The following is a 13,686-nucleotide window of genomic DNA, read 5'->3' on the forward strand; positions in this document are numbered from 1 at the left end:
TTTTACCTTCTTTCCCCACTTGGCCTTCTGCCGTAAATTTGAATGTTTTTTCCTTGCTTTTCAGTTACAGATGAGGATACAGTTAAGAGATATTTTGCCAAGTTTGAAGAAAAGTTTTTCCAAACCTGTGAAAAGGAACTTGCCAAAATCAACACATTTTATTCAGGTGAGTAGTCACAAAGAAAAAAAGATATTGTGCAATGTCCTTCAGATTTCTTTCTTGTTTATGCTGCAGAAATGCCATTGTTTATCTGGATGAAGAACATGTCTGCTACTGTAGTGTTTACACTTTATGTGGCCATTGCCTAGGTTCCCTTACAGTTCTAAGACCTTCAGTTATACATTTGATTTATCTTTTTTATAGGTTTTAATCCCCACTTCCAGATTATCACTTAGGCTAATTTTATGCCCTTTCATTGGCTTAAACACTCACTCTTCTGCATCTCTCTAAAGCACTGGTCTCACGAGTGTCATCTGCAAGATGTCATCTATTGAAGCTTGAAAAGAAAATACTAACTGCCATTTTTTTATGTCTAGCTTGTTTTAATGTACTTAATGGAGATTAGGAAAGCAATGTCCTTGTAATGGATTGCCTAGAGCATTGCCTTAGGCACCACAAATCCTGTGGAGCCTAGTTGATAATTAGATGGTTTTGTGAATACAGAATCACAACAGTGATTTAGATTCAGAGAGATTCATCCAGACTCTGAATAAACCTTATGTGTATTCCCTCATACATTGCTGAATTTGCCCCATTGATGCTTGGAATCACCTACTGGATGTAATGATCAATAATGGATTTCCCTCTTCTCTTGGCAAAGGCTTTGGAAATACCATAGTCTTAATACTGGCGTAATCATTAAAAGCAAGCAAGCAAACAAACAAACAAAACCACTAGTATGGGTTAGTCTGAGTGTTGTATTTTAAAAAACGGCAGGAAGGAGTCGCACCATACAACAGGGCCCATGTGGATGGTTTATTGAGGGGAGAGAAGGGGACTGGTCTCTGGAGACAAGGAAGGGAAAGAGAAAGAGAGAGAGATGGGAGGTGTACAAGGCCCTCTTTTTATAAGGAAACATAGTGAATGCACACAGGGGGTGCTATTAGTGACTGCAGCTGAGGTCTATCCTGTCCGGACCCTAAGGGCAGGCCAGTACAGATGCCTAAATGCTAATATTCCTCCCTTTTGTTTATTATAAAAAGGTGAGGAGTTAGAATGGGGTAGCAGGTGAGGCGGGGATGAGGGCGCCATGTTCTCGAGACTGTTTTCTGCTGGCCTGGGGGCGTCAATCATCTTTGGGGGACCTGAGAAAACTAGGGTACTGGCCACGTCCTGGTGTAGCTGGCTGTTTCACTTGGCTGTCCAGGCTCTGTGAAACCATCCAGCACCTCTTGTACCTGGCAAGATGCTGTTCAGATGGATCCAAGTCAACTTCCTGGAGCTCCACAAGAAATCATGATGAGGTCACCAGCCAAGATGGAGGAGAGCCACGTGGTTGCTGTTAATAGTTACATGCACATGCACACAGAATTAAACAGGAGTTGAGTAAATAGAAAAGGAGAACCAGTGTGAGCCGTGCAAGACAAAGCTGGCTTCTCCATCTCTGATTCGCACGTTGCAGCAAACAGAATATTTGGAGAGAAAGAGCAGATAGACATAATTGTCTTAGAGCAAATAAAAGGGAAGAAAGTGGAGAATTCTTTATCGGTTCCCCAACTGCCTGGTCCAAAAAATGGTCAGTGGGTCTCCAAAAGGTGTATGACACACAGTTCCTAAGGATGAGGCTGAGAGAAGATCCAAGGGCTGGAATCTGTAGCGTCCTAGAGATTCAGCAAGGACAGACAAGAAGGCACAAGCTGCTTAATGGACTGTCATCCATTAAGAGCCAAGGGCTAAGAGCCCAAGAGAGACAGAATCACCTGGTACCAGAACTTTGAGAAAAGCCAGAAGGCGAGGAGAGGACTGTGCTCGGGAAATGAAGCCTCACATCTAGGGGAATGGTCAGAGTCGGGTGGCCCCACCAGAGACCCAATTGTTGGTATTGAATGGAAGGCAAAGCTGTTGTTGAATGAGAAAGCAGATTTATTGCAGGTGGAAGAGAGCGGATTAGAAAGCAGATTTGTTGTAGGTGTGAGGGAGGGGGAGAGCAAAAGAGTGAAAGAGTGAAGAGCTGTGTTGGAGTAGGGACTTAATAAGAGAAAGCTAAAGCTTGAAAGTAGGGTACCCCCTTCCATCTATAGGATCACTGGCAGACGTTACAGAGGTCCTATAAAATACCGGGATATGGTGTGCTGGTAAGCAGATGTTTTGATTGGTGTCTAAGGAGTATAGGACCAAGTCTGACTGCAAAGGCAGATAAGTTAAGCCCTTACTTAAATCAGGTGCTAGATATGAAGGTGGTACATTTTCCATGAGTGGGGTAGAGAAGGTCCAAGGGCTGGAATCTCTAGCTTCCCAGAGATTCAGTAAGGACTGACGAGGCACAAGCTGCTCAGTGGACCATCATCCAAAAAAGCAGGGGCGATAGGCTAGGAGCCCAAGTGAGACACAGTCGCCTGGTACCTGTTGTTTTTTGCGGCGAGGAAAAGACACAAACACAGCAACAAGAGTTTTATCAAAAAGAAAAATGAACAAAAGATGTGCTCAGGCCTGTGGAAAACACATAAAAAGAGAGGGCAGGGTACAGGGACCCACCTTTTAAGGGCTAGTCTGCACACGTGCACTCAAGTCCACACAGCTACTCCATGCATGCTCATAGATGCCATGGTCATGCTGCGCGTGTTACATGACCACATAGCGCACAGTTTGGAAATGACTTGGCAGAAATGACTGTCCTGCCAGAGTATGCGTGATCCCTGGGGCATGACTATCAGGACCAGGACTGAGAAAAGCCAGAAGGTGAGGACTGTGCTCAAGAAACAAAGCCTCATTCATGGGAAATGGCCAGAAGTGGGGGCTTACCAGTTGTTGATGTTGGAGAGTCCCAGCAAGCCAATCTGTTAGCTGGAAAACTAGGGCTGTTGCTGGTGGACCAGGTTCCAGGGTCCCAGCACATTTCAGACTGCCAGGAGAGCCTTCCCGGTCAGGGAACCAATGTTGTATTTTAAATAACGTCAGGAAGGAGTCACACCATACAACAGGGCCCATGTAGGAGGTTTATTGAAGGGAGGGAAGAGAAGGGGGTAGGGACTGGTCTCTGGGGACAAGGAAGGGAAAGAGAAAGAGAGAGAGCGAGATGGGAGGTGTTCAAGGCCTACCTTTATAAGGTTCTCTAGTGGCTCCTGCAGCTGAGGTATATCCTGTCAGGACCCTAAGGGCAGGCCAGTACAGATGCCTAAATGCTAACACCGAGAGTGACTAGTTGCATGACTTTATTAGCTTCTTTTTCAAAGGATAATTTTTCCTCCTCGCTTGTGTACAGTTTTTGGAAGCACCTTATTCAGGTATTTTTTCAACAGTCCTCAGATAGGTCTGATTATTCTTTTGTATGGCACAGTGGGAGATTGGGAGAGGTAAAAAGCAGTATGAAGCAGCTTGCCAAAACCCTAAGAGGCTGGGTCCAACATTCTTTTAGGTGGTATGTATTCTACAAAGTGGATCTTTGAACATCTGGTTTCTCATGGAGTTTGCTACTGCTGATCTCTTGGTTACTTGCTGAGAATGAAGATGCCCACCTCCCAATTTAAAGTTTTATCTCAACTTTGTGCATAATCCTGGTGACTTAACTACTCTTGTGTACAGTCCATTTTGGGTTCCAGTCTACTTTGGTCACATTCTCTCATGGCCATACTTGCCCAGAATTGCTCTCCTCCTGATTAGTAAATCCCGACATAAGATTCTATGACCATATTTTCCAGGCTTTAAGCTTTTTACACCCCTTCTTTAACATCTGGATGGATACATGCGTACATACACATGTACTTTCATTTGTGTGTATAGATGTTTTGCCTGCATGTGTATCTGTGCACCATGTGCATGCAGTGCCTGCAGGGACCAGAAGAGGGCATCAGATCCATGGGACCTGAGTTACCGATGGTCATGAGCCACCATGTGGGTGCTGAGGATTGAATCGTGGTCCTCTAAAAGAGAAAATGGGCCTCTTAACCACTGAGTCATTATTCTAGCCCCCTGTTTTTATTTGTTTTGTTTGTTTTGTATCTTACAGAGTTCAAATTCCTTCACATCTTCATTTTATTCCAGTCATTCATGTTACAACCAGTATTGATGTCTTTTTATCAGTCATTTTAATCATTTTGTCCCTGTACTTTCAATCCCTTTATCCTTATTGCTTTATATTGTACTCACCTAGCAAAACTCAATGCATCTTGTACCTTAGTGCCAGCCTTCTGGACTGCTTCACATAACAATAGAACAACTTGGAACAGGTACAAATTCACCCTTAAGTAGGTCTTCAAAACTTTAGAAGGTATCTTGTTTTATTACTTTTCTCTTTCTTTGCTAAGATCAAATTCAAGGCCTTGAGTATTCTAGGCAAGCTCCTGACTACTGAACTATCCTTGCCATTGCTCTTGAATTCTTTATCACCCTACCCCTTTTTTAGAACTGTGCTCATTATATAACCACTTTCTTTACAAATCAAAATGAAGGCAGACAGTTCAGATGGTAAAGTGCTTACTGTGAGGACCTGAGTTCAGATCCCAGCACCCATATAGAAGCTGAGCATGATGATGCCTTCTGTAACCCCAGAACTGGGAAGTAGAGGCAGGACATCTTGGGGGCTTGCTAGCCAGCTAGTCTAGCTGAAATGCGAACTTAGATTCTGAGACAGACCCTGTCTAAAAAAAAAATGTGCTGTGTTTTAATAATAAAGTTTATTTTAAAAATAAGGTGAAGGACTAGGGGAGATGGCTCACTGAGTAAAGTACTTGCCACCTAAGCCTGAGGACCTGGGTTCAAATCCCTAGAACCCATGTAAAGCTGTACACAGGAGTGCATGTGTCTTTCTTCCCAGTGCCCCTACAGGGGGATTGAAGAACCAGGAGAACCCTGGAAGCTTCCAGGCTTGCTAGCCTGCATATGCAGTTTGTGTGTGGAAGGGTAGGGGAGATAGGAGAGCCTGTCTCAAACAAGGTAGAAGACAAGGACTGGCCTCTGAGGTTGTCCTCTGTCTACCACATTCATACTGTGGCATTTGTGGGACCTCATTCACACTCACAAACACGTGTGTACACACACATTGTGTACAAACACACACACACACACACACACATATAAGGGGGGGGCAGAAGGGAGAATGAGTAAAAATGAGGCAGTGCATTCTAATGTCAGCCTCAGCTCTCTACAGGTACTCACATGGGACATACACTCAAGGACACATTTACACATGCACAAAATAAATAATTTTCAAAAGTAGCAGCCACCTATTCCTGTCTTTGCCATATATGTATTTATGCCACGCCTTCCCCAAATGACTGTAAATATTCCTTATTTTTCTCCATAGCACTGCTTGAATTCAGTTCTCTGAGGCTTGTTTCAATAATGATTTCTTCTGAGAGCAATTGAATAAATGGATTTTACTTTCCTTTAAACCAGTTCAAGGTTCTTAGGAAATCATTCCTTTCAAACCAGAAGAAAAGAAGCAAGTTCTTTAACTATAGCCTCCTCTTTTTTCATTTATGTCAGGGCTTCTTCCCAGGCAGAGAGAGGAGTTTATAAAAAGACACAGTGTCTTTATTAAGAGATTACAGGAACCTTCAAAGGCAGAGACAAATTGAACTCTTGTTTGAAAGCATGAAAATGGGTAGATGTTGAAGAGAAAGTTGTGCAGAAAGGATTGCAGTGTCCCCAGGACAGATGTGATCTAAGTTAGGAGGTAGACGGCCAAGGGAGAGCCAGCAGTGTAGACAGGAAAGAGCAGCTGGTAGGAGAGGATGCTGTGGTCTGAGTCGGCGCTGCCCCGGGAAGCTTGCCTTTAACCCTTCGTTCCTGAGCCAGTGGTGCTGTTTGGAGAAGCTGTGGATCCTGCAGGAGATGGGTCGTGGAGAGCAGAAACCAGCCACTGCGGGTGGACTTTGAACCGTTCACTTGGTCCCTGGTTGTAGCCCACACTTTCTTCTGCCTGTTTCCCAGTGATGTGAGCAGCCTCCACCTCACACTGCTCTGCCCTTCCTTCCCACTGCTGGACCCAAGTCTGAATCCTTGCACCAGAACAAATCTTCCTTCCTGCTTCTGTCGGGATTTTGGTTACCATAATATAAAAGTAAGAACATTTGAAGGAGTGTGTCTACATTAAAATACTGTTAGATAAGGTCTAAGGCCGTAAATGAAAAATATACAAGATCAGGTTTATTAGCATTTTTCTTTTGCTATGTAGACCAGCCTGGCCTCGAACTCAGAGATACATCCACCTGCCTCTGCTGGGATTAAAGGTGTGTGCCACTATACTTGGCTAAACCTTCATATCTTATGTGTACTTACGCACCTATGAGTGTGAATATACAAATGTTTAAGTGATTTAAATGTTTTTAAACAAACAGTATTTTGTCTGCTTTTAACCTATTTTTAAATACTTTTTCTGATTAATTTTTGGATGTTGATTGTAGTTCACTAAATTGTGGGGTTTTGATGTTTTTGTTTTTGTTTTAAGACAAGGTATCTATCACTATGCAGTTCTAACTAGCCAATAACTTGCTATATAGACCAGGCTGGCCTCCAGCTCACAAGATTGGACTATCTCTGCCTCCTGAGTGCTGGAATTAAAATGTATCATCATACCTAACTTAAATTGGTTTTGACACGTATTGGGTTGCAGGATTCAGTTTGAAAAGTGATATCTTTGAGTAGATCAATTTTCAAAAATTATTTTGGGTTGGCTATTACAAAATTTTTTGGATGCTATAAGATAATGACTTACCTGTGTGTATTGGCAGGGCCATTGGGTATAAATTGATAGTCACTCAATTTTTGCCACATCAGCAAGTGGTGAGTAACACGAAGACATGATTGGCAGAAATCGGATCTGGCCCTTGGAGACAGTATCCCTTTCCTGCCTGTTTAGCAGCTTTCTGCACAACAGATTGTCTTGTAGACTGCAGTCCTCAGACACTCACTCCTCAGAGAAGTCCTAAGAACTAGTGAGTTAAGTTCTGGTAAGGGTTGAGAGAAGATCTCACTAGTTAGCCCAAGCTAGTCTCAGACACCATCCTCCTGACAGGGCTTTCCAGTGCTGGGTAGAGTTGTGTATGCCACCTGCTTGAGCTTATTTATTAACTCACCTCCATCAACTAAGGTCGCACAGTTCACTTAATGCCTAAAAACGGTCAGGCTTTAAGTGATATATATTCTGGATCTAAACATTTTAATACCTTCCAATTTTATATCTTTCTAATCATACCAAAATGCAGAACATCCCACAGCACTATTATATTACAGCATATAATGTAATAAGAGTAACTATCTTGAATGTTCAACATTAAGTTTCCCTTGCATTTAAAAAAATCATTGAAGTTTTTATGTTGAATTAGTGAGATGGTAACATTGCAAAACTGGAAAGCAATTAAAAAAATCTAAGATAGTAGCTTTAAAGAATTATTTTTTAATTGCATAAAAATATAATTCTAGTTAGGCTCATTGGAGTAAATATATACTAATCTTTATTAGCTGGTTGATGATACAGAGGTAGTTTAAATTATCTTGAATGTTACTAGAAACTTGCCAATGTAATCAACCTGCTCCTAAGTCTCTGGGCAGTCCCAGTGTTAGTGAGGCCATATGTGAGGGTCAAGAGTGATCTCTACCTGGTGAGTAGCTGCATTGTCAAGAGAGTAATTGAATACTTGCATTATCAGGCATGCAGGTGCATACCAGGTACTGAGGGCTGTATTGGTTTGCTTCAGTGAAGGTACTGTATCCAGAAGAACAGCTGCTGTGGGAGAGAATACTTGGTTAAGTTAGCAGTAAAATCTGTATTTCCCAAGAGTCATCCAACTGTGTACAAAGTAAAGCGTTATGTTAAGTGGTAGTTGGTATAGGCATCACCATCCATTTACCTTTCAGCTGTCTGGTGGTGACACCTTTAAAGTTTTATTGTGATACTGGGAAGTTACAGGAACTTAGACTTAGCTCCCTGTACCACATTGTTCTTACTTCTCCATCACAATCAGTATGGAAATCCTACTTATAGCCTAATGTCTATTCCAGTTCCATTTTGGAACTGAGAAAGTTGTCATAGGATGAGTCTATAGACCAGCTGTCTACTGTGAGCCAAACCTGGACAAATACTCGATGATTTGAACATCTACAATTAGTTTGATTGTTAAATCACAGTAGTGTTTGGAGATTCTAGAAATTTTTTATCAGTTTATTGTTATCATAGGCATAATTATAAGATAGCTTTAAGCACAGAATTCCTGCTATAAGTGTTTTTTTGTTTTGTTTTGTTTTTAGGAATAATTAAGGTTTCAAATCAGTTGTTTTTAAGTAATGGTACTTGCCCCAGGTTAGCCCAACCTGGTTAGTTGAGTCCTTAAAAGGAACTGAGCTAACCCTTCATACAAAGTAAAGAAGGACTTGAAGTGAGAGTTTCTCCTTTAGTGACTTTGAAAATGTAAGAGTGATCTCTAGGGGCTAAAAAGGGACCCTCCAGTGACATTCAGTAGAGAAATGGAGACCTCAGTCTTAGAACTACAAAGAACTAAATTCAGCTACATCCCAATGAGTGTGAAAGAAGATCCCAAACTCTAGATGGTCCTGAGAGCTACAGTGGCAGGGAACCCAGCTACACCATGCTTGGTTTGTTGATACCACTGAGTTTGGCCTGATTTGTTATATAGTAATGGAAAACCAATACAAAAGCCAGCACCTGGCAATTCTAGAAATGTCTGGGAGTCTCCTTTTCCAAAAGCCACAGTCACGCTAGAAGATGGCCACTAGGTCCTTTGAGAAAGAGTTGAGAAAAGATTTACAATATATTCCTTTGGAAGCAGCAGGAGAGGGCAACCTGCTGTGTTTCAGTAAGAGGTCTGATTGTCTGTGAATTAGCTCTAGGTCTGGAAATAAGAGGTCAGTTGACTAAAATCAGTTGTCTGCCACAAGACTGTACAGTCTTTACAATGATCATGCAATATTCTAATAGTTTGCCCATTTGTTTCACTCCTAAGAAAAACCTTGATCAATTAACCACAGCTAAAAATCTTGTGGGCTAAACCATTCTGGTTAGTGATTCACCCAGTTGCCTTTTATGATAAGCACGCCCACTTTGTTTTGGTGGTGAAATGCTCCATCTGGCCCTTCTGTTCCAGGGTCTTTTTGTTGCCACTGAAATCAGTGAACCATGATGGATATATCTCTCATGACTGTGCCTATTCTGTGGTGGAGAGCAGACTAGAGCTCTTCAAAGATGCAGGTGCTTTCTTCAGGGACTTACCATATGCCCTAGTGAAGGGGTTTTTCTGGGCCTCCTGGGAGAGAATGTAGTTGGTTTTAGAGATGGAGAGAGTGAGCTCTTGAATCTAAAAGCACGTCCTAGATAAGTGAAACTATAAGGATGGATTAAATTAATTTGGAAAAAGTAGTGAAACCTGATTTTAGTTTTCAGTATAGTTTAAAATTATAAGATAGACATGAAAAATGATTAAACATAAAATGATTGGTAGTTAAGGATAGAGATAATCTTCGAAGCATCCAGTAGAACTAACTTCTGAGAAAGAGAATTGTATAAATCATGAAGGAAGCGGCAGTACCAACAAATATAAAAGTACTAATACTACACTTCAGTGTGTTTGATAGTCTCCACAGTTGAGAAGGAGAGAACTCCAAGAGGATGAGTCACAGTTAATCCCTTTTATTGTTACTGTCTAATTACCATCGTTATTTACTGTTGCTAGCTGTGCCCCATGGCATTTTTACTCTTCACTTAATCTTTATAAGTACTTTTTGCCCCCTCCCATTTATTACAAGTACTTTTTAGGAGAGTTGTTATTATTTTTTTTTCACCTATGAAAGGCCTACAAGAGTTGAAAAAATAAACTCAATTAAAATTGTACAAGTTAATAGCAAAGATTTGAATACAAATCTGCCTAATTCCATATACTAAATTGTAATCTCGGAATGTAAGTTACAGTTATTTTAAAATGTAATTGACCCTTTATACCAATGGAATCTGCATCTGTGAATTCAACCAGTATATTTAGGGAAAAAAATCAGAAGAGCAAAGTGTGTAGCTCAGTGGTAGAGTACTTGACTAGCATGTAGGAGACCCTAGGTTCCATCCCTGCCATGGCAAATAGGGTGTGTGTGTGTGTGTGTGTGTAGAGACCTACTTTTAGCATAGCCCCCACTCTGATTTTGTTCCAAGGAAAAATTGCATCTGTACTGAACATGTACATATGCTTTTTCATCTCATTCTCTAAACAATGCAATTCAACAACTATTTACATTGTATTAATACTATAAGTCAGGGTTTATTTTTTTATTTTTTTATTTTTTTTGGTTTTTCGAGACAGGGTTTCTCTGTGTAGCTTTGCGCCTTTCCTGGAACTCACTTGGTAGCCCAGGCTGGCCTCGAACTCACAGAGATTCACCTGGCTCTGCCTCCCGAGTGCTGGGATTAAAGGCGTGCGCCACCACCGCCCGGCAAGTCAGAGTTTAAATTTTTTCCGTTTATGATACCTTTTTACCCCCAAATTTTTTACTTGATTTAGGGTATGTAAAATAGGATTATAAATCACACACTTACTGATAAAAATAATAATTATACTTTGTTTTATTTCACCATTTATCAAGGATAAATACAAATATGCATAATAGCAAGATGGATGTACTAATTTACTTTTATATAAATAATTGAGTCTTTGCCAATTCTTTGATGTTGTAGGAAACAGCAACTTTAAATTTTTCCAGAGCTGATCAATGGTTTGTGATTGTCTAGTGACAATTTATAATGGCTTCATAATTGCCAATAATGAGAATATTTGTTTCTCATTAAATGTGTAATAAAAATGGCAACAGTTTTATAAGGGCTATTTAAGAAGTTGTTAGAAATTTTTTCTTAATCTCAAACCAAAATTATTTGATGATATTTTAAAATTATGAAATCTGCCAACCTGGTCTACAGAACAAGCTCAAGGACAACCAGAACTACATGCAGAGACCCTATTTCAAAAAACCAAAAAATAAACATTTTCTCTCTCTCTCAAAAAAAAGAAAGAAAAAAACAAAAATAAAAAAGAACAACAACAACAAAAAAAACAACAGTAAAACAAAAATACCCAAACAAAGCAAAACAAAAAGCACAGGAGAAAACATGGAGTCAGTTTTGTGTTAGCTAACTAGTCCTGGGCATGGGGCCTGCCCTGGACTGGGGTTGATACACCCAGTGACACTCCATTGGAGAAAACTGGTTTTCCCTTTCTCAGCAGGTATCAATTGCAAATAGCTTCTGGGTTGGGGGTGGGACTTTGTGTCTACTTCCCCTTCTTAGTGTGTAGAGCGACATAGATTTTTTATAATCAAAATTTAAAGATAAGAATTTCTGAAACTCTGTCTCCAGACATTTCAGATGATCACTTACAACTCTTTTTTTTTTTTTTTTTTGGTTTTTCGAGACAGGGTTTCTCTGTGTAGCTTTGCGCCTTTCCTGGGAACTCACTTTGTAGCCCAGGCTGGCCTCGAACTCACAGAGATCCGCCTGCCTCTGCCTCCCGAGTGCTGGGATTAAAGGCGTGTGCCACCACCGCCCGGCTCAGATGATCACTTATAACTCTTATATTTAAATCGTTGAGAAAGTTATATTTACTGTAAATGCTTCAGTTGAATCTTTTTTAACCCGATCTTCCATTTGTTAACTGTTTAGTAAAAGTTTCAGGGAAGGATTTAAAAATGAGCTACTATTTGGGGCACAGCTTTTAATAAAACTAATGTTTTTTCTGATGTCACAAAGCATAACATCTCACTGGTGCTCTGATAGGGGCTGAGTGCCTCCCTATGAAGCATTGGGTAAAAGTGATGTGTTTGCAACCAGTTTTTTTTCTTTTTTGCTACAAATTCAACTTCTCACTCAGTGTTGCTCCAGCACCATCTATACAGATACCAGTAGCTTATTTTCACCATAAGAAGCTCCATTTGTGAAAAGTTCAGCTCTCTGATGACATCCTCCCCTCCTAATGGTAGTGAAAGAATAATTTCTCACACATACTTCCTTTATAAACATCCTTACATAAACAATTATATTCTGTCAGAAATAGATGTTTCATCTAACTGAATTGCAAACTTATGGTTGTCTATGAGCCTGTAATAAACTGCTTTTATTAGTCATTACAAATTCTAGGAATTTTATTTATTTCATACCCATACTTTTCTCCCCCCATTATCTACTCTCCCCCACCACCAAGACAGGGTTTCTCTGTGTAGCCCTAGCTGTCCTGGAACTCCTTCTGTAGACCAGGCTGACCTCAAACTCACAGAGATCTGCCTGCCTCTGTCTTCTGAGTACTAGGATTAAAGGTATGTACCACCACCACTGCCTGGCTGAACTATTCATTTTTTAATAGCAGCAGGTAACACACGATCTCCTTTCATGTAGGACTTTTTAGGTTTTAGAATTAAATAAGAAATTTCAAACAATACAAGGAAGCACTTTTAATTGACAGTAACAATTTTCTTAAAACATTATTTAAGTATTCAAAATATTATAGTGGCTTATTTTAGCATACTGCATGTTCAATATTAAATTGTTTTAATTTGACTGACCTCATGCTCTCCACAGGCAAAACTTTGTTTTCAGTTAAACTGAGAGGTTTTTCCACACCATCATGATTATTAAAAGTAAATCCTGCAAAAGTGATTTTACTACATATTCTGTTTGTGAGGCAGAGTGCTACACTGGGGTTGTTATTTTACCTTTTCTGTTCACATTTAGTCACTTATCCATACAAGGGAATATTCTCATCCGAAGATAAGAAGGTTACTAGTAATGTCTCAAATAAATACCAGCTTTAATGTATAACATAGTTTTTTATGTTTAATTTTTAATATTGGTGTTTATGAGTCCACCAAGATGCCTCAGCACTTGTCACTCAGTGACGCAAGCCCTAATGACCTGAGTTCGAGTCTTAGAACCCACATAGAAGTGGAGGAGAGAAGCAACCCCACAGAGTTTTCCTCTGACCTCCACACACATGCCATAGCACACACCCATCTCCACACACGTGTAAATCATGCGCACTCACAAAATAGTAAATACAACTTCAAAATAATGTTACCATACACATACAGCACTAGCATTAGGAAATAGTGTTTGTGATAAGCAGGTTGTATTTATATATTTAGGTAGGTAGATAGATGTATCATCAGTTAAAGAAATAAGAGGTCATGAATTTGAGATAGAGTAAGGAGTGCATGGGGAGAGGTGGAAGGAGAAAGGAAAGGGGAAAGCGGTGTAATATTTTAATTGCAAAAAATAACATTTTAAAAACTGCCATACTTATGTATCAGCAGTGATAAAGAAGTAGTAGAGGACTTTTGTCTTTACTTGCTGCAGCTACACATTTGTGTTTCTGTGAAAGAAGGAGATAACAGCAACTTTTAAGATCAAACATTCTAACAGTACAACCTAAAACTACACTGATTTGATACTTACATGATACTTACAAGAATGGCGGTAGGAAAATGCGGAGAGTCTTTTCTGTAATTAAACAATTGCGATTCTGCAAGAGTGGGAAACCTTG

General features: G+C 40.2%; 1 protein-coding gene across 1 annotated transcript in view; it reads left to right on the forward strand.

Annotated features, from left to right (window-relative positions):
* Window positions 1–13,686, forward strand: part of Xpr1 (xenotropic and polytropic retrovirus receptor 1) — a 155,273-nt gene that overhangs the window by 77,492 nt on the left and 64,095 nt on the right. The window contains exon 3 of the mRNA XM_059281110.1: window positions 65–166. Within this exon, the coding sequence (XP_059137093.1) occupies window positions 65–166 (102 nt within the window). The remainder of the gene's footprint in view (window positions 1–64; window positions 167–13,686) is intronic.

The sequence above is a fragment of the Peromyscus eremicus genome, chromosome 15 (genome assembly GCF_949786415.1).
Source record: "Peromyscus eremicus chromosome 15, PerEre_H2_v1, whole genome shotgun sequence".
NCBI classification, from domain to species: Eukaryota; Metazoa; Chordata; class Mammalia; order Rodentia; family Cricetidae; genus Peromyscus; species Peromyscus eremicus.